The sequence below is a fragment of the Phodopus roborovskii genome, unplaced genomic scaffold (assembly GCF_943737965.1).
Source record: "Phodopus roborovskii unplaced genomic scaffold, PHOROB, whole genome shotgun sequence".
Classification (NCBI taxonomy): domain Eukaryota; kingdom Metazoa; phylum Chordata; class Mammalia; order Rodentia; family Cricetidae; genus Phodopus; species Phodopus roborovskii.
Window position 1 is genome coordinate 32,500,655 of NW_026126416.1, and position 27,903 is coordinate 32,528,557.

The window sequence follows — 27,903 nt, forward strand, 5'->3', positions numbered from 1 at the left end:
CTCTACAATTTAAAATAGTTTTATATTGTACACACGATTGTTCAACTAAAGACATTAGTAAACCAAGTTTTTATGTAGACTATCTTTACCATATGATGCTTTTTAAAACTCTTATAAAACATGATTTAAATCCTCAAAAATTCACTTGTATCATGAGCAAATTTAGACTATGCCAGGTGTTTTTTGCTCATCTACAGCAGTAAACAAGGCTACAGAATTTGACTGTGATTTACTTTAGGGAGTTTGATGACAAGAAAGCTTTGATACTTTATTAAAAGACAGGTTTTTTGTTTCTTTGGTTTGGCTTTTCAAGACAAGGCTTCTCTGTGTAGCCCTCCCTGACTGTCTTGAAACTAGCTTTGAGACCAGGCTGGCCTTGAACTCAGAGATCTGCCTGCCTCTGCCTCTGCCTCTTGGAATGCTGTGTGCACTACCACCACCACTACCACACCTGGCTAAAACAGTTTCATTGAACTATTCATCAGTTAGTGTAATTAGTTATCTAAGTTAAAGATTTCAGAAATTAAGGTATAGGAAAATAAAAGAAATATGTCTTTTAAGACAAAGAAAATGTAGCACTGGGCCACTCGGGACTTTGAAATTGGATTGGATTGCCTAAACTTGGTGTCTGTCTATAATCCCAGCATTTAGGAGGTGAAGGCAGGAACAGGAGTGAAGGTCTTAATGTGCGTTACAAGGAGTTTGAAGCCAACTTGGGGTCCCTGAGACCATGTCTTGAAAAAAAGAAAAGAAAGAAAAAAGCAAACACTTAGATCAGAGAGATTGGGTTGGATGTGTTGAGTACAAAGAACAGATCTGATGATCCAGGCCTGAGTCACCTTGCTGTTCTCATTTCCCTTTGACACCTTTCTTGAAATAGCACTATTTCATCAGATCATTTATTTACAAACTCTAAGCAAAAGGAGGCATGTCTGATTTTGTGTTAGATATAAGCTATTATTATTGGCAAATGTTATCAGATTTAGTCACAACCTGAATTCTCTTGTTGAACAAGACAAATGAGATTACTTTAATCCATTTTTAAATCTATTTTTCTGTCCTCCTCTTAATGAGAAGTTGCTCTTTAAAGTTGTTTTAAGTGTATTGCACTGTATCCCTTTCCCCTCCCTGCATCTTCCTTTTATACATTTTTTTTTTTTTTGCTCAGGCAACCAAGGTCGTAGAGTATTGAAAGAAAAATATGGAGTGTTTTTGTATAGGCCATCTGTACATAAAAGTGTAATTATTTATTTAATTTTCTCATTTGTATCATATTAAAGCTTTGTACAGTGTTTTAAGTTCTGTTTTAAAATTATTTTGTATTTTATTTTTATATCTAGTAATAAAACATTCAGTACGCATGCAAACTTTATTGTTGTTTGTGTTATTGTTTTGGATTTCAAAAAGTGGAATATAGTTCCTAATCTACAGAGTTACAGATTCAGTAAACCAGAAGTTATCACTTTTGGGACTAACTGAATAGAAACTCGGTGAAAAACCAGGGTTCAGGGGTTTGAGGGGATACGTGGCTTTGAAATTAAAACGCTCCTGCCTCTGTCTGCCAAATGCTGGGATTGCAGGCATTCACTAAACCCAGCACAGAATTAAGCCTTGAAAGCTCTCCTCCCTAGCAAACAGAGGGATTACTGCTCTCTACTCTTTGTTACCAAGTTGTCTTCCTTTGAAGGCCTTTGTTTTTCTCAACTAGATCCCTATCTTTTTTTTTTGTTGTTGTTGTTGTTTTTCTGAAACAGGATTTCTCTGTATTGCTTTGGAGCCTGTCTTGGAACTCTGTAGACCAGGCTGGCCTCAAACTCACAGAGATCCGCCTGCCTCTGCCTCCTCCCAAGAGCTGGGTTTAAAGGCGTGTGCCACCATCGCCTGGCCTTAATTTTTTTTTTTCACTAAGGATCAACATCCACAAATCTCTCATATTTTTCAAAATAAAGATTGACGGGTGATGTAGCCCAAGGGTTAACCAGCAAGTGGGGGTGGTGCATGGGTGTGTGTCCAGGGAATTAAACATCTGCAGAAATGCCTTACTCTTCCAGAAGCTAGTCTTGAAAATGCTTTACCTCTCAAATACAAGAAGTTGCAATATTCGCCTGATGTAAACAATTTCATACAATTTGTAAAGACAAGGCTGATGGACAATTATGTGTGTAGTGTCCGGAGGACCTTTAAGGGTTGTGATCTAACGTTTTTTATAAGATGTTTCTCAGCAGGAGACCTCTGGAAAGCTTGAGCAGCGGTGAAAAGTCAGTCTTTGAGAAGGAGGGGAGGGGAGGTCAAAATTGGAGGTTACTCACGTAACTTTTTTTAAGTTGGGGAGGGAGTGAATCAAAAAGCTCTAGTGTTGGTGGTCGGAGGCTGTGCTTATGGCAGATGTGAGGTCCAATAGGCTGCTGTCTTCTTGAGTTGTTCACTTTTTCTGCCAGGCCTCTCTTTCGGACCCGGGGTGTCCACAGAGCTGCAGCTGTCTCCTAGCAGTCCTGTCCTAGCTCACATTGCTCCTGGCCCAGGCAGTCAGGGAAAAGCCTAGGCGCCTTGCAGGCCTACGCTGGCGCTGGCGGCGCTGGTAGGCTAGCGGGAAGAGCGCCGAGAATCTTCCCCGAGGGCCAGAGCCAGGCCCCACCCCACAAGCCCCGCCCCGCCGCCCAACGGTCGCTCCGAGCCGCCGGCCCCGCCCCTCCCGGCCATCCGCGGCGCATCTGCGCCTGCGCAGTCGCCTCAGAGCGCCAGGACCGGGATGGCGGCCGTTTTGGAGTCGCTGCTACGCGAAGAGGTGCCGGTTGCAGCCGCCGTGCGTTGGATCGCGCGCAGCACCCCGAGTTCGGAGGTAACACTGCCGACACGCCCTCAGGCCTGCCGGGCATGTGCTTCCCGCGGGGGCTGATGCCTCAGACCCTGCGCCCAGCCTGCCCTGGCTGACGGCCCCGCGCCAAGGGCGCTTCGCTGGGCGCCACCGCCGGGCCGCCCGCCCGCCCACCCTCCCTGCGGCCTCAGCCGCTGGTGTCCGGGGCTGTCAGCTGACCCTCTCGCCTCGCGACCTCTGCTTCTTCCTCAGGATAGCTCCGAGGTGGCCGCTCTGAGCGCACTTCGGCCTCTGCGGAAGGAATTCGTGCCGTTCCTGCTGAACTTCCTGAGGGAGCAAAGCAGTCGCGTTCTCCCGCAGGGGCCCTCAACCCCCGCCAAGACCCCGGGCGCCTCGGCCGCCTTGCCAGCGAGGTCGGGGGCCCCGCCCCGGAGTGGCCGTGGGGCGCGCAGCCAGCTTTTCCCTGCCGCTGAGCCCCTCAGCACCGCTGCCGAGGCACCTCTGACCCGCCGCGCGGGCCGCAGGCGGGGACCGGGACCGGGGCCGTCCCGCGAACGAGGAGCCAGCGGCGAGAGCCCGCCCTGGGCCGGGGGCCGGAAGCCTAGGGGCTCAGGCAGCCCCGGCAGCCCCAGGCAATCGCTCTCGGATCCGCCAAACCTCAGCAACTTGGAGGAGTTCCCTCCCGTAGGCACCGTGCCTCCCGGCCCTGCAGGGTGAGAATCTCCCCTATTGCAAGACATTCACCAAAGCAGGGCTGGGCGCTCCACAGTAGAGAGCGCGATGGTTGGAAGGCTGGTGGTGAAGAAACCACAATGCTGGGCGTGGGGTTTGAAAGGGTTTGGAGTGATGCTTGAAGATAGAAATTTGAGAAAAACCTGTGACTACTCTCAGCAGGACGAAGCCTTCTCGAAGGATCAACCCAACTCCGGTGAGCGAAGAGCGGTCACTTTCCAAGCCCAAGACCTGCTTCACCTCACCCCCAATCAGCTGTGTCCCCAGTTCCCAACCCTCAGCCCTGGACACTAGCCCTTGGGGCCTTGGCCTTCCCCCAGGGTGCAGAAGTCTGCAAGAGGAGCGGGAGATGCTCAGGAAGGCGCGGTATGGCTTTGCCGCCACCTGGGATGTCAGCTTCCTCCTTGTGCGGGACTTGCAGGGATTTTTTCCTGAACCAGCTTTCTTCCTTGGGGATTCTGGGTTTGCTTCCTGGGCTCTTGATGTCTTCTTGGCAGAACCTGAGTGTGAATGGCGCTGGACAGCCAGGCTGAGTAATCATGACATCTCTCTGTTCGCTTAGCTCCAAGCAGTTGCAGCAGTCACCTACCCCAGCCTGTCCCATCCCAGAATTGGGGTCTCCCATCCCCAGTCGGACAGGAAGCCTCACAGCAGAACCTGCTGACCCAGCCAGAGTGTCTTCTCGACAGCGCCTGGAGCTGATAGCCTTTATCTACTCCTCGTGCATTGCTGGTGAGTAAGAGCAAAGGGAGCTGCAGTAGATATGCTTGCAAACTGCAGGGTAAGAGGATGGTTGAGGCACATAGAGCCTTGGTTGACAGTGGTGCCCAATGTTATGGCTTTTTTTTTTTTTTTTTTCCTCTTCAGAGAATCTGGTACCAAACCTTTTCTTGGAGCTTTTCTTCGTCCTTCAGCTCCTTACTGCCCGCAGAATGGTGGCCGCCAAGGATAGTGACCTTGAATCAAGTCAGGGAGCCCTAGGTTAGTAAGCAAGTCAAATATTGAGAAATGAAGTTTGCAGGTAGGATAGTTCTTAACTAACCATTTGTTGTTGTCCTAGATCCCCTGGAAGCCCCCCTGTTTCAGAGCATCCATGATTGTGTCTTCTTTGCAGTGCAAGTTTTGGAGCATCAGTTTCAGTGAGTTTTCCTTGCTGAGGCACTATGGGTTTTAGTCTCATTATGTGTCTTGTTCTAGAGTTGGGATGCATGATTATGCTTAACATAGATACAATGGCCCTAGACCTTTTTCACCTTATTTTTTGTTTGTTTGTTTGATTGATTGATTGATCAGTTATTTAGTTGCTTCAGTTGTTCGGTTAATTGGTTCTTTTGACTGGCCTTGAACTTCCTATGTAGACCAAGCTGGCCTTGAACTTGTATAGATTGGCCAGCCTCTGCCTCTCAAGTGCTGGAACTAAAGGCGCCTATAACATTTAATTTTGTGTTTCTCAAAGAAATTGAATAGCTGTGTCTGGTGCCAAGCATGAATTACAAATTTAAAGGCCTGCCCAGGCTGCAGAAAGTTCAAAGCCAGCCTGTGAAATTTAGTGAGATACAGTCCCAACAATAAATAAAAAAGGGCCTAAGTATGTAGATCAGTGGAGTGCTTTCCGGACATGTGGAGAGCCCTGTATATCACAAAAAAAGAATAATACTAATGGTAGCTGACTTGTGTTTTTGGTTGATGTTCCTAGCTTGTTGACTTGACCTTAGCTCCATGAGGTCAACTTTCCCTGTCTGATGCCTATGATGTTCTTCATCTCTTCACTCTACCTCCATCATCTTGATCCTTAGCCCATGGCCTTGCCTTACATACTTAGGTTTAAACACAGCTTTGTGCTTCAGATGTGCTCTGTGCTTGCAGCCTGTGTCCCAGTCTCAGTCACATGTGCTCCTGTCTTTGCAGGGTTCTTTCCTATCTGGACAAAGGGACCTTGAAGCTGCTGGCTGAGAATGAACGGCTGCTGTGCTTCTCACCAGCTCTGCAAGGCCGCCTTCGAGCGGCTTATGAAGGCAGTGTTGCCAAGGTAGTCACCCCCACTTAGGGACCTAGTATCCTAGACATTTTGTAAATTTAGGCAATCTTCATGGTGCTGTCAGATGGGCTAACTCTGCACAAGAATAAGGAGTAAAGTCTTCTTACAGGATTCCAATAGGTCTTATTTCTTAATGTTGTTGCCATGTTTTAGGTCTCTCTGGTGATACCACCCTCTACTCAGGCTGTCTCCTTCCAGCCAGAAACTGACAATCGTGCCAACTTCTCCAGTGATCGAGCCTTTCATACTTTTAAAAAACAGAGGTGAAAAGAAAGGGGCCCTGTTGAGGAGGGAATAGACAGTCTTTTACTGTCATAGAATCAGGGCTTAGGTACTGAAAGTGGTGGGTTAGTACTGTCAGGCCTTTGCTGACAGTCATCATAAAGCCTGTTGGCTTCATTCTGTTTCATGTCCACAGACCTGAATCCCTGAGCTTAGCCAACCATCTTAGGGTCAACTTTCCCTGTCCACAGATGCCTATGATGTGCTGCTGCTGGGTCTGTAACATACCACCATGTAGAGAACTGTGGAGGTTAAGGATTGGCTGTGGGTAGGCCTATCTTAAACCTTCCAAGCAAGGGAAAGTGCTACGGGACGTGGGTGAAAGGCGGCTGGGACTCATCTGATCAAGCTTGCCTCCCTTCAGGGATGTGTTCTATGAGGTGCTTCGAGAGTGGGAAGACCACCACGAGGAACCCAGCTGGGATTTTGAGAAGGGCTTGGGTAGCAGGGTCAGGTAGGTGTTCTGACCTTGCTCAATTTGTCTTCTTGCTCCGACAGTGAGCAGCAACCCAGCGATGTTTAGGGTGTTTGTTGGGAAGGTTTGCTCTCCTTCCAGCCCTCTCCTCTGTCTTCCTCTGTCTCTAGTTATTTCTAACTCTACCTAGGTCAAAAAGGATTTATCTCTCTAGCTTCTCATACCCAGGAATGCCCTGTATTTTTTTCTGTAATGGCAAATGCTTGGGAAAGGATCCAAACTGCATAGGCAGATGACCAGGCTGTTGACCAAACATCCTCTGTCCTTAACTCCCTCTCACATTGATCCCAATGTCACTGGCACTAAGCATGGCTTGAGGATCTGAGATGTCAGTTTTTGGTGGGTTAGGTCTGCTAGCCTGGAGGAATCTTCTTGATGGTGAAGGAAATACCTCTTACCTTCTGTTTGGACCTCCTGGCAAAGGACTATTCAAGTCTTCAGTAAATAGCTGAAATATGTCATTTACCTCTTTCCCATACACTGTATATCTGCCTCTTACTCCTCAGAGCCATGATGGATCAGCTTTCAGCAGCCTGCAGCCACAGTCACTTTGTCCGGCTTTTCCAAAAACAGCTTCTCCAGGTAATAGCTGCAGTGGTAGCCAAAAGATGTGGGCAGCTAAATCAAGGCTGCCACTTTGCACCAGGTAGACAACCTAGTAGATTCTGGCTGCAAATTTAAAAGGATTTCTATTCTTGGTAGTTCAAACTTGGTGGACAAGTGTTCTCTAACTTCTCTGACCTGTCTTGGACCTCATGCTCTTACCTAGCTTCTCAGCCACCATCCCTTTCTTGACTTGTGCTATGGTACAAAGAGAGCTCAATAGTCAGAATCTTTTCAAATAAATCCTAGATATAGTGACCTGAGGCAAATGCTTACCTTGTGGCTTCACCTTTCAATTAAGTTCAGACCTTCATAGTGCTCATTACTTTCTTTCAAACCCAGGGTCTTGCTCATGCTAGGTAGTGGTTTCCACTGAGCTATATTCCAAGCCCACATTCTCCTTACTTTGTTCAGTATTTCTCATGTTTTTTTTTTTTTTTTTTTCCATATCTCTCTCCTCCCTTTGGACATCTTAGATGTGTCAGAGCCCTGGCAGTACTGGGGGATCCGTCTTGGGGGAAGCTCCAGATGTGTTGAATATGCTAGGAGCTGACAAATTGGGACGGTTGCGGCAGCTCCAAGAACGGCTTATAGCCCCTCAGAGCAGTGGAGGGCCCTGCCCACCCCCCACCTTCCCAGGTTGTCAAGGCTTCTTCAGGGATTTCATCATGAGTGCCAGCAGGTAAGGAGCTCCTGTATGTCTCAGGGAGAGAGACTGGGGCCAGGAAAGGTTTGGTTTTCTCAGACAGCACATCATCCTTTGCCTAAGCCTCAAGTTGGACATATCTGGAAGTGGTTTCTGGGCTCTCCCATGTCTATTTCCTGGCTCCCATCTTTCTTCTCCTTCTTGCACCCACATAGGTAATGTTGTCATCCTTTAGCCTTCCCATCTTCTTTGTGATTTCCTTTCTGTCTCAGGTACCTCTTCTAAATGCTGTTTTTTTGTTTTGTTTTGTTTTGTTTTTTTAACCAACATCAGTGCCTTTTTCTATCTTTTATTCTTCCCCCACCCTAGCTTCCATTTCAATCAGCATCTTATGGATAGTTTGAGCTTGAAGATTCGGGAACTCAATGGCCTTCCCCTGCCTCAGCATGAGCCTGGTGATGAAGATGGGGAGTCAGATGTGGATTGGCAGGTTAGAAAACTGAATAAGGGAGATACTGGGGTCTGATCTGTGAGGGAAAGGATATCTGTTCAAAGAAAACTTAACAGGTCATGCAAAGGACATTGTTTCACTTGATTCCTCCTTGTGTAGGGTGAACGGAGGCAATTTGCTGTAGTGCTTCTTAGTCTTAGACTGTTGGCTAAATTTCTGGGCTTCGTGGCTTTCCTGCCATATCGAGGACCTGAACCACCCCCAACTCGGGAGCTTCAGGACTCTATTCTGGCCCTCAGGAGTCAGGTGAGTGTGTGGGAGATCTGGGTAAGGAGGAACTAGGTTAGACCAGCAAAGTGTGGAAGCTGACTAGTTCCTTGGCTAGTGTAGAAGCCTGGTTGGTTAGACGGTGTCAGCCAGCCCCTTTCAAGGGCCTACTCATTGACAGAACCCTGGCTTTCTCAGGTCCCTCCTGTCCTAGATGTACGGGCTCTGCTGCAGCAGGGGCTGTGGGCCCGCCGGGCAGTACTCACTGTGCCCTGGCTGGTGGAGTTCCTCTCCTTTGCTGATCACATCGTCCCCTTGCTGGACTACTACCGGAGTGTCTTTACTCTCCTGCTGCGTTTGCATCGGTGAGTAGAACAAGACTGACTTACTTTATAAATAGCATAGCCCTGCCATTTATAAAGAGAACCTAGATGTCTGTACATCTTTGTGGTTCCACAGCTGTAACAGCCTCAGAAGAGGCAGGACTGTGGCAACTGTTTTTCATTCCCTTGGTCCTTTCATCTATCTTATGGCCTAGCAAAGAAGGATGTGAGGTGCAAGTCTCACTTTGATCCTGTTTGTCTTCCCAATAGTAGTGTGATTTAGGTTTGCTTTTGAGAACTCCCTTCCCAGTATTAGTTTTGTTTACTTCTCCCTTTTTGCCTTGGCACAAGTCTGTTTATATCCTCTGTTTAACTTTTAGGAGTTTGGTCTTATCAAGGGAGAATGAAGGGGAGATGTGCTTCCTGAACAAGCTGCTGCTGCTTGCTGTCCTAGGCTGGCTTTTCCAGGTAGGCAGGATGAGTTGGATAGGTAGAGTAGTGGGTGACTGCTGTGCCAGAGGCAGAGCAGTTTCAGAGTTTGAGCAAAGTACCGAATAGAAGAGGAAAGTTAGTTCTGAGGAATGTGTATTGCTGTGGCTTCAGAAGACAACTTGCTTGACCTGAGGCCCCAATAGATTATTAGAAAGTGTGGCAAATCTTGGAGTGACAGTGGAGCTCTAACTGCCTTCCTCTCTTACCAGATACCTACAGTTCCTGAGGATTTATTCTTTCTAGAAGATGGTCAGGTCGATGCCTTTGAGGTGGACAAAGCTACTTCAGAGCATGGCTTAGTGAGTGTTGGGGTCAACCGGGGCCATGTAAATCCTAGGAATTATTTAATAGATAAAGGCCCAGGAGGAGACAAGCTAGGAAAGTCTTGTAAGATGGTTCTTGACTTCCTTTTCCGTGCATTTGCAAGGAAAGGGAGATAGCCTGCCTTCCCCTTCCAATCCTGGCCTATTCTTCCCCAGGACAGTGTGCCTGTTGTGGACCAACAGCTGCTATATACCTGCTGCCCCTATATTGGTGAGCATCCTTGTCTCCCCCCTATGGTCCATGGCCTGTCCTTTCATGGATACCCAAGAAGACCTGACTCCTCAGCATATTGTTGTGTCCTTAGGCTCTCTGGGTGCTTCATCCTCCTTGCTCCACAAAGACCATGATGTTTGGGGGAGGAGGGGGAGCTGGTTATAGAAGTAAGGACTTTGACTTCTCTACAGGAGAGCTCCGGAAACTGCTTGCTTCCTGGGTTTCGGGCAGCAGTGGGCGGAGTGGGGGCTTTGTGAGGAAAATCACTCCCACCACCACCACCACCAGCCTGGGAACCCTGCCTCCCAAGACCAGCCAGGGGTTGCAGGTAAGGGCAAAGGGTAGGGAAATGGGGAGGCAGTTGGTGGGTGGGAGGTGGGGGGCAGAAGGAAGCCTTCATGGTTCTATCACCCCTTCCTCTACCTCCTGCCAGGCTCAGCTTGCCCAGGCCTTTTTCCACAACCAGCCACCCTCCCTGCGCAGGACTGTAGAATTTGTGGCAGAAAGAATTGGATCAAACTGTGTCAAACACATCAAGTAAGAGTGGCATGAGAGTCCTAATCTCAGTCCCTTAGTGTTTTCTTTCTTTAAATTCTTAGCACCTAGTTGTCAAACTGAGCATAGTCACCTGGGGAAACAAGGAGGCTGAAATTTCTTACATCTTTTTAAGGACATTGTGACCAGATTTCCCTGTTGTAGCCCCTTTCCTCTGAACCCTGCTAACTGCCCCCAAAACCTTGTTCTCCCTGATAAAGGGCAACGCTGGTGGCAGATCTGGTGCATCAAGCCGAGTCACTTCTTCAGGAGCAGCTGGTGACACAGGGACAACGAGGGAGAGACCCAGCCCAGCTGTTGGAATTCTTGTGTTCTCGAGTGTGCCCCCATGGGGCCCAAGCATTGACCCAGGGGCGGGAGTAAGAACTGTTGATCTATTTGTCCCTTCTCATCTCCTGAAGTCTCCTCTTGTTTCTCAAGACAGGTCTCACTCTAGTCTAGGCTGACCTGACCCTAAAGTCCCAAGTGCTGAGATTATACACATGAGCCACCACACCCAGCTTCCTTTAGATTTTTTTTTCCTGTCCTTTCACATCCCTCTTCTTCCATCTCTTTTTCTTCCTCCCCTTCTTTGCTCTGATCCCCTTTTCTGAAAGAGTGTGTCTTTGGGCACAAAGTCCAGCTATTGGGTTGGAAGAGTGTGTGTGATGTAGGGCTAATGGGTGGGTTTCTCCTTCCTCCAGCATCTGGTGGGGCAGGAGAATGGACAACACTTCCTTGTGAGGTAGTGTTTCCAGGCCATAGGACTTGGGCATTTGCTTTTGTGAGTCAGTCTACAATATCTAGACTTTCATTGACTTCCTTCCTCCTATCTTTTCAGGTTTTGCCAAAGGAAGAGCCCCACCGCTGTGCGAGCACTTCTGCCAGAAGAGACCCCAGCTGCTGTACGTAGGAAGGAAGCCTGCAGCTAGCAGGCCAGTAGGCATGCATGCATATGTACATTTGGCACACACACACCTGTGTGAGGCTTCGGTAGGGTGGGCCTTGGATTGTAGCATCCAATGTTTACTTCTCACTTTCCCAAGTCCCTGACTCAGCAGTCCTTCTGTGCCACAGGTTCTGAGCAGTGCAGAGAACATTGCTGTGGGGCTTGCAACAGAGAAAGCCTGTTCTTGGTTGTCAGCCAACATTACAGGTGAGGTTCAGGAAAGGAGTGGCTAAAGCAAGTTTTTAAAGGTGAATGGGCAGGGTATTGAGCAGTTTGTGGAAATCGGGCAAGCCAGTTAGAACCAATGGAAGGTGTGGGTTGTCATGACAAGCTCATGCAAGGGGACTCCCAGTGACTTCTTATTCTCCCTCTGCCTGACAGCGCTGATTAGAAGGGAGGTGAAAGCAGCCGTGAGTCGCATGCTACGAGCCCAGGGTCCTGAGCCAACTGCCCGGGTGGAGCGGAGGGGCTGCTCCCAAGCCTGTGAGCACCATGCTCCCCTCCCCTCCCACCTCATCTCCGAGATAAAAGTACACAGCTACCCTACTCCCTTTGGCTTTCCCACTCCCTCTCCCTGCTGCTTGTTCCTTTTTTCACATTGGCTTCAGGATTTGTATAGCAGCTTTGTGTGTTGTCTGGCTGGTTTTTCCTTATTGAATGGGATTACACAGAACAAATCCTAAGACTTTTGTTCTAGAATCAACCAAAAAGTTAGATCTAAAGGGTTGTTTTTTGAGATGGGCTCTGGCTGGCCTAGAACTCAACTATGTAGACCAGGCTAACCTCAGATCCACCTGGGTCTGCCTCCCCAGTATTGGGATTAAAGGTGTATGTCACAACAACAGGCCAGATCTAAATGCATCTTATATACATAGTGAATGGCTATAAAGTATAGTGGAGAAATTTCTGAGGGGCATTCTAGTTTTTGGATATAGTTTCTGTACTAGTCTATGTGGGAGATAATGTTAGTCACTAAATATAAACTATCCTAATGTAATTTTGGGGGGGGGGGGAGAGGGAAAGATCTGGGCCTTGTGGTACAGAGCTGGATTCCCAGCTATTCCGGAGGCTGGGGCAGGAAGATCAGAGTCTACACAACTTAAAATGAGACTGCCTTAAAAATGTGTAAAACTAGTAGATAGTATAGGTCATACATATTATCCCTTGATATAGGGGTTGGGGGCTAACATAAAGCAAGAGTTGGCAAACAACTATGGTCCAAAATTATTTGTTTTTGTAAATAAAGTTTTATTGAATGCAACCATATCCATTTGTTTATAAAACATCTGTGGTTGCCTTTGTGTTACCAAAGCAGAGATGAACAGTTGGAGCAATATTTAGGCCTTATTGACTCCCAAGGCCTAAAATACTATCAGGCCGTTCTTATATTTTTGGTTGTGCGCCTAGCCTTTAACGGCTGAGCCCTCTCTCCAGCCCTGGCCCTGTTCTGAATGAAGTTGTAGAATAGAGACTAGAAAGCAGTGCTGATCGGTGAGGACAGTAGAAAGGAGAGTGAAGGGTATCAGACTGGGTACCACTTATGCAGAGGATTTCTATTGCAATGTCTGAGAAGATAGAGGAGCATGAAAGAGATGTTCAGACTCTAGATAAGACAGTTTCCTAGAATATTTTAAGACTCCCTCTAGGAATTGGTTAGGTAGTTTTGTCACAAGATGAATGACATCTTTGGAACTCTCTGGCAGCACACAATCTGTAGGCTTATGGCTCTGTCTACTTCCCTCTGGGTTGTCTACATAATTGTTTATCCTAGCTGTGCTATACTGCCTGAGCCTCAGCCCTAATAACACGTTGGCCCAGTTGCTTCACTCCCCTGGGCTCTATTTTCCTTCTGCCTCTCTCCACTGGCTGGTTCCCATCCCAATCCAAGTTTGTCAGCCTGGCATAAGGTCTCAACACTGCTCTCTACAGGATGTACTCTCCCTGGCTGCGGGGCCTCGGGACCCTGAGGAGGGAGTTTCCCCAGAGCATCTAGAACAGCTTCTAAACCAGCTGGGCCAGTCACTTCGGTGCCGCCAGGTGAGATGTGGCATGAGCCACACTGGCTCAGGGCCAATCCTCAGGCTAGTAAGAATGATGTTAATGTCTCCCCTTTTCCCCACTGTAGTTCCTGTGCCCAACTGCTGAGCAGCATCTGGCCAAGTGCTCTGTGGAGTTAGCTTCCCTTCTGGGTATGGTTTCTCTTCCATCAAATCCCACGTGCTACATTCCTCAAACCCCAAGGTTGGGTACATACAAGTTAGGAGCACAGGTCATGCTCTTCTGCCTCCATTTAAATTTACCTTCTTTCTCTTCCTGTAGTAGCAGACCAGATCCCAATCTTAGGGCCCCCAACACAGCACAGGCTAGAGAGAGGACAGGCTCGAAGGCTTCTGCACATGCTGCTTTCCTTATGGAAGGATGACTTCCAGGGGCCAGTTCCACTACAGCTTCTACTCAGCCCAAGAAATGTGGGGCTTCTAGCGGATACTCGGCCGAGGGAGGTGAGTCAGAAGCACGGGGCCTCTGTCTGTAGATTTTGGTTTCTTTGGGGGTGGAGGGTTAGATATATTTTATGTGTATGAAGGGTTTTTTTGCCAGCATTTTGGATCCCCTGGAACTAGGATGGCTATGAGCCACCATGTCAGTACTGAGAACTGAACTTGATGAGCAACAAGTACTCTCTCTAGGCTCTCACAATGTAGTCCATGCTGGCCTTAAATCTGCATTATTCCTCCTATGTGCTGATCACAGATGTGAGCTACCATGTCCAGCTCCTCTGCACTCATGTCAATGAGATTCTGTTATTTGTGTGTGTTGTGGGGAGGATTAGCATGTACACTTGTGAGCACTATTCTTGCTGAACCTGAAGCTCATTGATTGGCTAAACTAGCTGGCTATTGAGTTTCCAGGATTTCCTTATCTTTAGCTCCACCAGCACTAGGGTTACAGATAGACATTCACAAACAGGGATCCAAACACAGGTCATCATGTTTGAACATCAGGCACTTTCCTGAGCCATCTCTTTGTCCCTGCAAGTCATGTTCTTAACATTACCCAGTGCCCCCACCCAATGTTTTTTGTTTTGTTTTTTTGAGATAGGGCTTCTCTGTGTAACCCTGGCTGTCCCTTTCTGTAGGCGAACTTTGCCTGCCTCTGCCTCCTACATGCTGGGATTGAAGGTGTACAACACCACTGCCCAGCTGCAGCAAGTGTTCTTAACAGAGCCATCTCTCTAGCCATAACTATCTTTACTCTTGGGACTGCTGTTCAGTCCTCAGTCCCTACTGTTAAGACTGCTGTGTGGTCTTGACAACTTCTGACCTTTGGTATTTTGCAGTGGGACCTGCTACTATTCTTACTCCGGGAGCTGGTAGAAAAGGATCTCATGGGACAGCTGGAGATAGAAGCTTGCTTGGGCAGCCTTAATGAGGCCCAGTGGCCAGAGGTAAGGAGTCTTAATCCCTTTCTCTTACATGAAGTGAAAATGGAAATGTATCATTTGTCCTAAAGAGTGCCTATGTAGCCTAGGCTAGCCACAAACTTGAATTCCTTCTGCTTGCTGAGTGCTGAGATTCCAGTTTTAGGCCCATTATAGCTGGCATTTTTTTTGCAAAGTGTTTTCAGGACTACCATGAGAGTGAGTAGTGGGTTTGATCTGTGTGGCTACTTTTCAAGACTCTCAGAAGACCAAAGGGAAAGGAGGACAGTGAATATTGGGGATTTGAAACTCAAAGTGAATTTCAGCTTATGTTTAAAATGTTCTTGTGATTCAGAGCAAAACAATATCCATAAAATAAGATTAATAATATTTTGTGTCTCAGTTTCCTGTCAGTCCATTTTCCCTGTTGGAACTTAAACCTTAGCTTGCTAGTTATAAGGCTTGTATCTATTTTTGCATAGAAAGTATTGGGTGAAATAACTGGGTTGACACCTGGATTGTCAAGCTCTCCACTGGCTGTGAGAACTTGTTTGGGACTGACCTTAGAAAAGGCAGACCATCTGCTGTGCAATAGTGTCACACACCTTTAATTCCAGCACTCCGAAGGCAGAGGCAGGTAGATCTCTGTGAGTTCAAGGCCAGCCAGCCTTGTCTACAGAACAAGGTCCAGGACAGGCTCCAAAGCTATAGAGAACCTGCCCGCCTACCCTCCCCCCCCCAAAATAAAAAAAAAACAGGCAAACTATCTAGAATTACTTTTCTCTTAACCTTTCTACTTCAGGACTTCTCAGAAGAATTATCAACACTATTTCGCTTGTTCCTAGCTGAGCCCCATCAGCTAGAACCCCAGCTGAGAGCTTGTGAACTTATGCAAACAAACCGAGGGACAGTGCTGGCCCAAAGCTAGGGCTGGGAAGCTGCCCTCTTGGGCATGACACCCGAATCTGCCTCCTGTGCCTCAGAAGGAGGCTCAAGAGCCCACTGCACACCTTGCTGGAGCAAGAGTGGCCATGTCTGTAGTCAGGCTTGCTGCTGCTCCTAAGTGAAGGAAGTGTGTTGTTGCAGAGCATCCACAGACACAGGCCTCAACACCTGCAGTCTAGAGGAAGGAGAACCTGATTCAGAGTCACAGTGGAAAAGCCTAGAGACTCCAATCTTGGAGCAGAAGGGCTGGCGTTTCTCATTTGGATGCTAAATGAAATACGTGTGTGCCGGTCAGTGCATTTCAAGCCTCAAGTTGCTGCTATCCCAGCATTTCTGAGATTCTTGATAGTCAAAGGAATGTTTAACATGAGAAAGTTAACAAAACATGGATTTGGAAGTCTACATTTTCTCACCTGCAGAAGCTGGACTGTTAACCCCACCCCCAAATACTGACAGCCAATAAGGTAGGACACGCCTATGTGAAACTCGGTCTTACATGGACTTTGCAGGGAGTTAGTCATCAGACCAAGCATGGTGTAGAAAATTAGGGGGTTTGGGGCCTTTTTTAAATAAAACTTTTAACAAGGTCTTGTTGGCTATTTTCCCCTGCTTTTTATCCCCTTTCTGATGCCTGCATTCTTTTGTGTTAAGACCCAGTCTTAGAGGCACAATCTGCAGTGAACTATTGCCATCTACTCTCACCATGCTCCCTGATGTCTAGGCTGACCCACATGGTTTGGTGGTATCTATTGTTGGCACTGGCATGTATGATTTATCTCAGAACTTCTAATCAGAAGCTGTCTTCTAATTTCTGTAAGTGGGCAGGTGATTTTTTAAAATTTTATTGCATTTAGCATGTCTGCACGTACATGCTATGGCACACGTCTGGAGGTCACAGGACTACTTGGAGTCAGTTCTCCTTCTACCATGTGGCTCCCAGGGCTTAAGTTCAGGTCATTAGGCTTGCCATTTCACAGTCCCTGGAACCAGTGATTTTAAGAAACATGACATTATTTTGATAATGTGCTTTATCCATCCCTATGAAAACTGTGGGGCTTTTTGTTTTGAGAGTAAGTCTGGGGCTCTAATGGAAGTATTAGAAGGTGCTCAGTGATAAATAACTCGAAGTCACATGTGAAATATTTGCACACAGCGTATCTTAGGGGAAAAGTTTACTGCTGTCAAAAAGGCTTCTGGCCTAAGGAAAGTTAAGCTTCTTTAAACTTGAGCAACTTATCAATTGGTACACACCTCTCCTTCTCTTGACTCCTTTAAAATGCCTGAACATCAGTGTTTTCTCCAGGTCTAGGATTGGGCCCAGGGGCCTTGCCTCACTCATGTTAATCATAAGCTAGATTGTTTAATTCTATCAGTACTGGTTATCAGGCCTAGGGAAGTACTCAAGCCCCAGTAGACAGTCAGTCATAAATGGTTTTCGTTATAATGGTGTGATTGAACCACAGCCCTGCCTCAGAAAGCTGTGAGCCCTGGTAAAGGTGAATAGTAAACTAATGGCCAATTCTCACATTGTGTGGGGAAGCCTGAAGCCCCCAAACTGTTCTGATTGAAAGACTCAGCCATGAAGCAAGCCTTAAAGTGCACACTTAAGAGAAACAGGGTCTAGTCAGTCTCTTTTCTGTTTACAAGTACTCCCTTGCAGAGATGTCTGATTTACCTCAGAACTTCTGAGTTATAGTTGGTGATATTTGTATTATGTGTTCCATGGACCACTAGCTTCAAGGCACCTGTGACTTTATACAGGGAAAAATATTCAGCTCCCCATTCTGGCCAGGAGCGAGCCCACGCTCTCCAAAGCCTGACTTACCTTTTGTCTTTTGCAATAGGATCAGTGCAGGCCCACAAATATAGAAATACACAGTGGTCAACCATTGCCTAGTACATACTAGCATAGTATTACAACTACATCTATCTTCTTAAATACATTCTTGGGTTTTTCTTTTTCCCCCTCCTGTATCCTTTAAGTTATCTAGAGATGATTTAACTATATGTAAACAACTACAAGAAACTTTTCTTTAATGTCTTTTGATCTATAGTTAAATGTATAGTGGGATGTGAAGCTACAGAGGTTGACTATGTGCTTCAGATTGCTGATTCAGGTCTTAGGTGAGGCTTATCATCTTATGCTAGCTAGCCCACCTGCTGAGCTCTTAGGAAATACTAGCATTTGCATGTAAACAAAATCTCAACTCTGGACCATGAGTAGATACTGCCATCATGATACTCAGGGTTCTTTCAGTTTTTTGAGGTAGGCTTTCTCTGTGTAGCCCTAGCTGTCCTAGAGTTCACACTCTGTAGACTAGGCTGGCTTCGAACTCACAGATCCACGCCTCTCTGCCTCCTGAGTGGTGGGATTAAAGGTGTGTGCCACCAGCACCTGGATTATTATTTTTTTTTTTTTAAACAAGTATTTTTGACTGTTTTTGGCCAAGTCTCAGTAAGGCACTTATATGAAAAGAGGCGGAAACTGAGCACGGTGGTTTGGCTCGTTGTCTTTAGGACTTGGGAGGGTGGAGCTACATATACAGTGAAATCCTGACTGGGGGGAAAATAAAAGCAAGGGGGAAGGGAAAGGAAATCAGTAGGCAATTATATAACAGGATATTATCAAGTATTGCCAAATATTAACCATATGATAAATTCTAAAGCAAAATTTCAAACATTCAATTGGCAATATGGGAATACTCTAAGAAATTAGAAAAATCTTGCAAAGAAATTTACCCCTTAACCTTTCTTCTATCTCCATAAGAGTATCTTTTTCCACCAAAAAGTTGGAGTGGCAGAAATAGATTTTTTTTTTTTCCCCGACACAGTGTTTCTTTGTGTACTCCTGGCTGTCCTGAAACTAGCTCTTTAGACAGATTTACCTGCCTCTGCTGGGATTAAAGGGAATTTCTTCTCCCTACCATTTCTGGATTAACATGGAAAAATCTTCAGAGTGTTCCACCAGGCCAAGATACAAGTAAACAATCATTTTTCCATTCTATCATATTAGAACAGTTAAGCTCAGTACTTAAAAAGATGGTCAATAGAGACAGGCTCTCATGTATCCCAGGCTGTTTACCTGAGGGTGATCTTGAACTTCTGGTCCTCCTGCTTCTACTACCAGAGTGCTATAGGCATATGGCCACCATAGCCTACTCAGTCAATAGATTTATATAAAAAGAAGTAGGTCCAGGTGTGGTGGCTCATAATCCCAGCATTTGGGAGGTTGAGGCATAAGTTTTGGACAAGGTCAAGGCCTACCAGACCTTGACAATCTGGTTGAAATCCTCTTACCATGTCAGCAAGCAGCATGGAGCAGCTCCTAGCCATTACTGCAGTGTCTTCAGGTCCCATATCTTGTCTGTTTCTGTAGTGGTCTCCCATTGTACTTAGTTCAAGGTAGACTGACTGTACCAGTAACACACAGTGGCCCAGTAAATGGTGTGTTTGTGTGTGTGTGTGTGTGTGTGTGTGTGTGTGTGTCTGTAAATATGAATGGTAAAGTGTTCATAAACATTCAGTGAGAGAAAACAATTCTAAATCAAGAGTCTGGTTTGTGCAGTTGATTCTTTAAACTGGTTTGGTCCTTTTTGTTACTCCATCACAAAATGGAGCTGAATATTGGAGGCAGATTCAGAACACCCTTGGCTAGTGCTTGTCTGCCAAGGAGTCACCTTGCCAAGGCACTGCAGTCCCCAGCTCTGCAGGCTGTGCTTTTTCCAGCCTTTGAACACTTGGTGTGTCGTTGAGTCCCGGAGGCAGAAAATAAAGAAATTTTAAAGGTGAGTTGAGTTCATTGGACAGCCAGGGCCAGGAGATTCAGGTTGCTCACTCTTCAGAGGTAACCAAGTACTAAGTACTGGTTTTGGTGGCCTTAGTGGGCTGGTGTCATCGCATAGTTGGCTACCATAGGCAGCCTGGGCTCTTCTTGCCTCAGAGTATAGAAGCAGCTATAGAGTTCCCAGGAGTCCTGGGCTTACATCTCAGCAATGCTGCTCCATGGCCCAATACTAACTACCAAGGAAGGATGCCAGCTTGGCCACAACCAATGGCTGCTGTTTGATAAAGGAATTCAGAAGATGAGGAGGGAAGCCTGGTGCACCCAGCTCCACCTGGAAGGAGAAGGAAGAAGTGAAGGTGCAGACAGACCAGGGTCAGCCACTCTGGCAGTGGTGACTGAAGATGCACTTGGGCTCCTGAGTTTGGATCTAAGTACCAGCCTTCCCTTCCCCAATGATGGAGTTGGCCTGAGAGTGGTGAATTAGGATTCTGCTCTGCTACTGCTTTCAACTCAACAATCCATAAGATATGAAGCCAATCTCTGGTGCTGGGAGCTTCATGAAGACTATAAATTTGCTCATCCCCCCTCCCCCTCTTTGATTCCCCTTGCTGTGAGCCTACTCTAGCCAGATGTCTTAGCAACTTGGGGATTCTATGCAGCTGGAGAGAAATACCCCAAGGTATGCCATGAGACAGGATGCAGTGCTGTGTCACCTGGGCAAGGAAGATGACTCTGGTTATTTCCTTCCCTTCCATGATGACAGGCTGCAGGACCCAGGCACTGGGCAGGATCTCTCCTCGAACCATTTTTCTGCTGGGTCTTGGCATGGATGTGTCATACACAGACTGAGCTGCCATGATTGACAGGTGCCCCTAGGGACAGAGATACATGTGAGTCCTGCCTGTGTAATGACAAAACAGGGACATGTTTAAGTATAGTCAGGATGATGACTAGTTGGCCCTTAAACCACCCTGCCCTAGTACCCACTAATTTGTACCTCAGCCCAAGTTTATCCCAAAACATTTTACCACTAGCAATATAGGCACCTCTTTGGCTTCCACGCAGACACAGCAGAAATCCCGCAGCTGCTTCAGCGCACAGAGTGTGGTGTCACACACCAAGTACACTAGAAGGACAGATAGATTCCATGTTTAGAAGCCCCACTTTACTCCATTACTAGATCTCTAGCACAATCTTGCCTAGCAATCTGGAGCTCCCAACAGTGCTGCTCCAAACTTCTACCTCCACCCCCTGTCTAGGCCTTTGGAAGCCTTCAGGCCCTTGAACTTACCAAGGCTGATACTGTTGGACACTCGCTGATGCAGCCTTGCTGTCTGGATGGGCTTGTGGTACAGAGGCCACAGAGTGGGATCACTCACAGCTGCCCACACATGAGAGAGCGGTTGGGGTACCACACCTGCACCCAAGAAGCCGTGTCGAGTAGAAGAGAATTCTTTGTAGTAAAGCTGTACCTTCTGTTCCTCACCCTGGTAGCTGGGGGACACAGGAGGCAAGGAATAGAAAAGAGGCCACCAGCATGAGGTGTGCCAGGACACCAAAGCAGAGAAGGAAGGGAATGATAGCAGAGAGACCAAGCACTGCAGGATAACTTACTTCCAGCCAGCTGTTGCCTGGCGGCAGAAGAGGTTGTAGAGATTATCTGAACAAGCAGCCATTACCTGGGGATAGAGGGTAGATAGAGGGTTCACCAGTTCTGGCTAACATTTACTAAGTGCCCATCATGTGTCAAGATGAAGAGTACTTGAAGCTCCCAATGCCTTGGTGACCCTAATCTGCCTGGCTCCTCCCCATCCAGCATAAGTTTGGCTATAGCCAACAGAAGGGGCAAAGGAATAGGCACAGACTCACATCAGCCATTGAGGTGTTGACAATGTGTTTGGCCAAATCCTGGTAGTGGGAGGAGAAGCAGGTTCCTAAACTGGATAGACTGGAAGGAGAGCCACTGCCCAGGGAGGCTCTGCAGCCTACAATAAAGAGATGAAGGCTCTGTAATGACCTGAACACCAAGGTGGTGGGACAGTGGTATGGGACCAAGTCTTGGGCCAGTTAATCTCATGGCTGTCATTCCCCAAGCTTGCTACTCACTGTGAGCTAAGCTCTTCCAGGAAGACCCGGTCAGATACAGCTGACTGTTCCTCACTGTGGACCTGCCCCACCAGTCCCCTATCCAAGTGTCTCGGACATCTGGTACTCGAGAGTCCTCCTGTAGAACAGAGGATGCTTAGAATGGGAGATCCAGAAATGTCTTCCACTAGCAATTACAATGGGATTTCAGGATATTGGATGCTGTGGTGGTTTGAATAAGTAATGGCCCCCAAAGGCTCATATATTTAAATGCTTTGGAAGCCTTCAAGCCCTTGGACTCACCTAGGCTGACACTGTTGGTTAACAGGGAGTGGCACTATTTGAGAGGATTAAGGGAGGTGTGGCCTTGTTGCAGAAGTATGTCACTGGGGTGGGCTTTGAGGTTTCAGAAGCCCATGCCAGGTCTAGTGTCACTCTCTGGATCAGAATATGGCTCTCAGCTACTTCTTCAGCACATGCCTGCCTGCTGCCATCCATGCTTTCTGCCACGATAATGTACTAAGCCCTGAAACTGTAAGCCAGCCCCCAATTAAATGCTGTCTTTTCTAAGAGTTGCCTTAGTCGTGGTGTCTCTTTACAGCAACAGAAAAATAACTAAGACAGATGCCCTCAAGAGCAATAGGTACCAGCCAAGACTGCTTCATTATCTAGGCCACAGGCTTAAAGGGTTGCTTGTGGATCAGGGGCCATGGCAGTTGGGATAACCAGTACCTGACCATGGGGCCCTCTGCTGAATTATGTTAAGAAGCCACCTGTATCATGGTGGCAGCAGGAAGCAGGCCATCACTGGAGGGGTTTCGTGTGGGTAATGAAGTCATAGTGAAGGGGAGCTGAGGGAGAAGCAATGAGCTCTGGACAGTGGACCTTTGCCCTGGCCAAGTGCAATACTGAGCCACAAGTCCCATTGTAGGACCTCTGGATCTCTTCTGTCTTTGGTTAGTAAACTACCTAAGCCAGCTCCTCGGTGGAACAAAAACATTCACCAGGTAAAGGCACCTGCCACCAATCCTGAGGATGACAGTACCTGGGACAGAACTGATAGTGAAAACTGTCTTCTGACCTCCACATGTGTGACATGGTACATGCATCATATGTACACACTAGAGAAATATAAAAAAAAAAAAATTTAAATGACAATCAGTTCTACCCCTTCCTTACTTTCTGTCCTGCTACAACAGTCTTGAGTCAGCTTTACATCTGTAACTGTCAGAATCCCTTTCCCTAATCATCATCTTTCTCCACTTGACTCCACCTCTCCCTTTTCACAAGTGTAAGTATTTAAACATAAAGAGATGTGTTTCCCAGCATTGAGCTTCCTGAAGCCAGTGTTCAGTTTGTCATATGTTGACAGTACTGCACTAGTAATTTCTAGCTATAATAATGAATTAATATTGCTATGACAACTAGATTGGCATTGGGGGCAGAGACCCATTTTATAGATCAGGCCAAAATATATCTCTTATGCTCTATGGGTCAAAGAATATTGGGATCAAGAAAAATATAGCATTAAAAAATTTAAAAGATCAAAAGCAGAAAAACACTAGTTAGTACATTAATTATTTCATATGTAACACTGATATCAAAAATTGGAATATAAAAACTATAGAAAAATTGGGGCTGGGGAGATGGCTCAGTGGTTAAAAGCACTAGCTAGTCTTCCAGAGGTCCTTCAGTTCAATGCCCATCAACCACATGGTGGCTCACAACCATCAGTAAAGAGATCTGGTGCCCTCTTCTGGTGCAGACATACATGCAGGCAGAATACTGTATACATAACAAATAGATAAGTACTATAGAAAAAATATATAGAAACCCTTAAAAATTATCAGACTGCAATAGCACATTAAAAGAATAATACTCCTGGTGAATTTCAGGATATCCAGGGCTACTACATGGAGAAACCTTGTCTTGAAAGAACAAATTTAAAAAGGAGGGCAGCTAGAAAGGTGGTTCCGTGCTTATAAGCACTGGCTGCTCTTCCAGAAGACCCAGGTTCAATTCCCAGCGCCCTCGTTGCAATTCTAAACTGTGACTTCAGTTGCAGGGATCTGACATCCTCACCCAGACAAAATATCAATGTAGGCAAAATATCAATGGACATAAAATAAAGTATAAAAAGAATAATGCATCACTTGTAAATATTTGGTGTGTATTTAGAAAATTCCAAGAATGCAAAAATAGTTTCATATTAGCCAATATGAACAAATACATAAAATGACAATCTCCAAAATATGAAATGTGATGCCCTAGAAAATCATACATGCTCCTTTAATGGTAAATTATATCTGTTTAAAATCTAGTATGAAATAATAGAAGCATCCTGCTAATTAACATCTAGAAAAAGATGAGGACATTAGTTATCCCCTACTCAGGATCTAGCTAATGCAGCTACAGGACAGAAGCACAAAGTAACACTGTAAGGACATGGTGAGATGTCTAGGATTTGACATGATACCTCTACAGTCCTAAAGAAATCTAGAGAAAGGGGACTGTCCAATATGATAGCCTCATTTCTGAGTGTGTGCAATGTGACACATGTGACCTGAGAACAAACATTCTGGGCCTGGTGCCAGTCACTTATTCCTCCACAAATACAAAAGCAGACTATTGTAATGTCACATTTCCAGGAACAACAACCAAAGAGCAATGAGATTGATTCCACACAATGGCAAACTAAAACCTGTGGCTTCCAAAGAACTGAGAAAGGAACACAGCAGGAAAAACAAAATATCCCTGCACTTGCCCAAGCTTCATTGCCCAAAAGACTCCCTTCTTGGGGGGGGGGGGGTGAAAGATAAACAGAGTTCAAGAAAACTCATTAGCACAAATTGGGCCAGCCTGGATACTGGGATGACACCCACACAAACCTCACAGGCTTACAGCCTAGCTAGATAAGGAGTCTGGAATCTTCACAGCCTGGCTTTGGGAGAGGGTTCACTTTAACTCCCAGCCATCCCCTAGGGTGCTGTAGACAGAAGCATTTTGACAATGGACCTACTGTTTGAATTTGGATGGCTCTGGGCATCAGAAATCCCTGTCGCCATCTCTGAAGTCCCATAGAAATTCTACTTTATAGCTGGGCATGGTGGCAAACACTTTGATCCCAGCACTTGGGAGGCAGAGGCAGGTGGGTCTCAGTGAGTTCCAGGACAGCCAAGGCTACACAGAAAAATCCTGTCTTGAAAAAAACCAAAAGAAATTCCACTCTACTTGCAGTAGGGAAGCCACCTCATGAACAAGACCTGGCCTAGTAGAGTGACTGACTCAAACCTGCAGAGAGCATGCAGGGAACAAATGTGACACAGAAGGGAAACAAGGGATACTCTAGTTGAGTCAACTGCCCCCAAATTACTAAAATGATGAAAAGGGGGCAGAGTATGACAGGTACCAGTGAAATCCAGAGGATAATGATTTGACAATCTAGATTCCTAAAAGCTGGAAAAATCTAGCTCTGGATAAATTCCTAGATAGGGGCCAACTAAAATAAAATCAAGTGGACATGAAAAAATAGATCTATAACAAGAAGCAAGACTAAAACCACAATAAAAGTCCAATACTGGGTGACTTCATTACCAAATTCTACCAAACCTTAGATATTAATGCCAATGCTCTTCAAACTGTTCAATAAAATAGAAAAGAAAGGAACACAACCAAACCTATTCTAGGAAGCCAGTACTATCCTGTTGCCAAAGTCTATAACAATAACTATATAACAACAAAGCTGTAGGCCAAATTCTCTGATGAATACAGATGCAAAACTTCTCAACAAAAAAACTTCTCAACAGAATTCAAGAATACATTGATGAACTGGAAAGATAGCTCAGTAGTTAAGAGCACATGCTGCAGCCAGGCATACTGACACACAACCTTAATCCCAGTACTTGGGAGGAAAAGGCAGGCAGATCTCTGAATTCAAGGACAACCTGATCTACACAGCCAGAGCTACACAATCGAGACCATGTCTCAAGAAAACAAAACAAACAAAAAAGAGCTGCTTTTCTAGAGGACCTAGTTCAGTTCCCAGTACCCATGTGGTAGTTCATAACTGTCTCTAACACCATCAGGGATCTGATGCCCTCCTGATATCTACGGGTACCAGACACACACATGATACACATATACATATTCAAGCACACATACTTATGCATAAAATTTTTAAGAAATTCAAAATACCATTAAAAAACAAATCATAAAAATAATCCCACCCATAATAGGTGTTTTGTTTATTTTATGGCTAAGAATAAAATTAACAAAGAAAAAGACCTACACAGTGAAAATTGCAAAACACTGTAGAAAGAAATTGAAGACAGGCACTGAGAGGCTCAGAGGTTAAGAGTATTTCCTGCTCTTCCAAAGCACCACACTTCAGTTTCCAGCATCCACATCTGCTTGTAACTCTATTCCAGGGAATCCGGTGCACACATTAAACAAACACACACATGATGGGGCTGTCCTGTGATTATGTTTCTCTTATTGGTTGATGAATAAAACACTGTGTGGCTAGTGGCCAGGCAGGAAGAATAGGGTGGGCTACCAGAGGAAGAGAATTCTGGGAAGTATAGGTGAACAGCAGTAGAGATATGATCCTGGGAAGAGAGGATAAGTAAGGTATTCTATGGTAAGACAAGACCGTGTGGAAATATATAGATTAATAGTAATGGGTTAATAATTAAGACAGAGCTAGCCAATAAGAAGCCCTAGCCACCAGCCAACAGTTTTATAACCAATATCGCTTCCATGTGTTTATTTGGGGCTGAAGCAGTTGTGGAACCAGGCTGGCAGAGCTGAAACTTTCCTCAACACACATTTATATTTAAGTTAAAGTTTTAAAATCTTTAAATTCAAATATGGAAATACCTCCTCCCCAAAGTTCACTATTTGGAAGAATTATACAATTACATGTCCACAACACTCAAAGCAACTGACAGATTCATCATAATCCTCATAAAAATGTCAATGCTATTCTTCATGGAAATATAAAAGCTAATCCTAACTTTACATGAAAATGTATTCCTAAACAGAGAAAACTTAAGTAAAAAGAGCAAAGCTGGATGGTTCACAATACTTGATTTCAAGGCAGACTACAGAACCATGGTAACAAAAACAATGTGGTATTGACATAAAAATACACAGACCACGGAAAATCTAGAAATAAATCTTACATCCACAGCCAATTGATTCTTAATTAACAAAGGTTCCCAAACAAACATTAGAGAATAAACAGCCTAACAAATGTCACTAGAATGAGTAGTACATGCACAATATTGGGTCTGGACCCTCATCTCTCACCATAATTAAATCAACTCAAAATGGATAGAAAGATTTTCTTTTCTATACACCACAGATGATCTTGACTGAAATCATGATCTGTCTTCAACATACCAAAAGCTTGGATGACAGGTGTGTACCACCATCCCAGGGTCTGGATCAGAAATCTTAGTGTTTGACATGAAGCTCTAAAATTACTATAGGAAAACAGAGGAAATACTTCAAAACTGGCACGATGATTTACTGAGCCAGGCTACAAAATTTTAAAATTGACAGTTGAGTTAGGCACACACCTTTAATCCCAGCACTCAGAAGGCCTGAGAGGTAGGTGGATATCTGAGGTCTAGGCCAGCCTGATCTACAGATTGAGTTCTAGGATAGCCAGGATTATACAAATAAACTTGTCTCAAAAAATTAATTAAATAAATAAAATTGACAGTTGAGATTATATCACATGCAAAAGCTTCTGCACAGCAAAGAAAAAATGCTAACAAACAGACAGCATGAAGAATTAAGAAAGATCTGCTCTGGACAGTGACACACATCTTTAATCCTACCCAGCACTAGGGAGGCAGAGGCAGATCTCTTGAGTTTGAGGCCAGCCTGGCTTACATAGCTAGATGTAGGCCAGCCAGGTATCTATAGTGAGACGCTGTGTCAAAAATAAATAAAATGGAAGATACATTCCTATTTTTTGGCTCTTCCACTACATGAATGTATTATCTATACAAAGAGTCCTATTAAAAACAATAAAAGAGAAAAATGAAACACTAGCTATGAAAAAGAGTGAGTTGGTAATAAACCTACTGACAGGCTAATCCAAAGGTATTTTTAAGGAGAAAAAAATCCTGACATATTCCTTGGTTTAATTGCATTTTGAAAGGGGCAGGGGGGTGCCTGAAGAGATGGCTTGGTGGTTAAGAGCATTGGCTGCTCTACCAAAAGTCATCAGTTGAATTCCCAGCAATCACACAGTAGCTCACAACCAACTGTAGTGAGATCTGGCACCCTCTTCTGGCCTGTAGGCATGCATTCAGACAGACACTGTATACATAATAAATAAGAAAATCTTTTTTAAAAAAGTGTTTAAAAAGTGCATATGGAAGTCAGAGGACAATTTGCAGGAATTGGTTCTCTCCTTCCACTATGTGGATCTGGGATCTGAACTCATGTCTTAGCAACAAGCACTTTTCCCACTGAATCCCAGGTCCAGCAAGTGCATATTCATACAGGTGTAC

General features: G+C 45.5%; 2 protein-coding genes across 3 annotated transcripts in view; one reads left to right on the plus strand and one right to left on the minus strand.

Moving 5' to 3' along the window:
* The first annotated feature begins 2,730 nt into the window (after window positions 1-2,730).
* Window positions 2,731-16,094, plus strand: Cdan1 (codanin 1). Of its 2 annotated transcripts, none has more exons than XM_051183620.1 (28): window positions 2,731-2,839; window positions 3,068-3,528; window positions 3,707-3,913; window positions 4,110-4,279; window positions 4,415-4,528; window positions 4,608-4,686; window positions 5,456-5,576; window positions 5,739-5,848; window positions 6,232-6,321; window positions 6,849-6,924; window positions 7,422-7,627; window positions 7,961-8,081; window positions 8,202-8,348; window positions 8,508-8,674; window positions 9,013-9,100; window positions 9,334-9,423; window positions 9,604-9,658; window positions 9,853-9,989; window positions 10,095-10,198; window positions 10,417-10,575; window positions 11,037-11,100; window positions 11,273-11,351; window positions 11,526-11,674; window positions 13,074-13,181; window positions 13,270-13,333; window positions 13,464-13,645; window positions 14,482-14,589; window positions 15,365-16,094. In XM_051183620.1, the coding sequence occupies exons 1-28, from the start codon at window positions 2,750-2,752 to the stop codon at window positions 15,488-15,490; spliced, it is 3,672 nt and encodes a 1,223-aa protein (XP_051039577.1). In that variant the 5' UTR covers window positions 2,731-2,749; the 3' UTR covers window positions 15,491-16,094. The 2 variants fall into 2 exon arrangements, with proteins under 2 accessions (XP_051039577.1, XP_051039578.1); XM_051183621.1 differs by having other exon boundaries at window positions 2,740-2,839; window positions 3,710-3,913.
* Window positions 16,095-19,058: 2,964 nt separating this feature from the next.
* The window catches only part of Stard9 (StAR related lipid transfer domain containing 9), a 94,303-nt gene continuing 85,458 nt past the window's right edge, over window positions 19,059-27,903 (minus strand). The window contains exons 26-32 of the mRNA XM_051183618.1: window positions 21,398-21,515; window positions 21,161-21,276; window positions 20,906-20,970; window positions 20,583-20,785; window positions 20,338-20,417; window positions 20,005-20,163; window positions 19,059-19,622 (exon numbers count right to left, since the gene is read on the minus strand). Of these exons, the coding sequence (XP_051039575.1) occupies window positions 19,521-19,622; window positions 20,005-20,163; window positions 20,338-20,417; window positions 20,583-20,785; window positions 20,906-20,970; window positions 21,161-21,276; window positions 21,398-21,515 (843 nt within the window). The 3' untranslated portion in view covers window positions 19,059-19,520. The remainder of the gene's footprint in view (window positions 19,623-20,004; window positions 20,164-20,337; window positions 20,418-20,582; window positions 20,786-20,905; window positions 20,971-21,160; window positions 21,277-21,397; window positions 21,516-27,903) is intronic.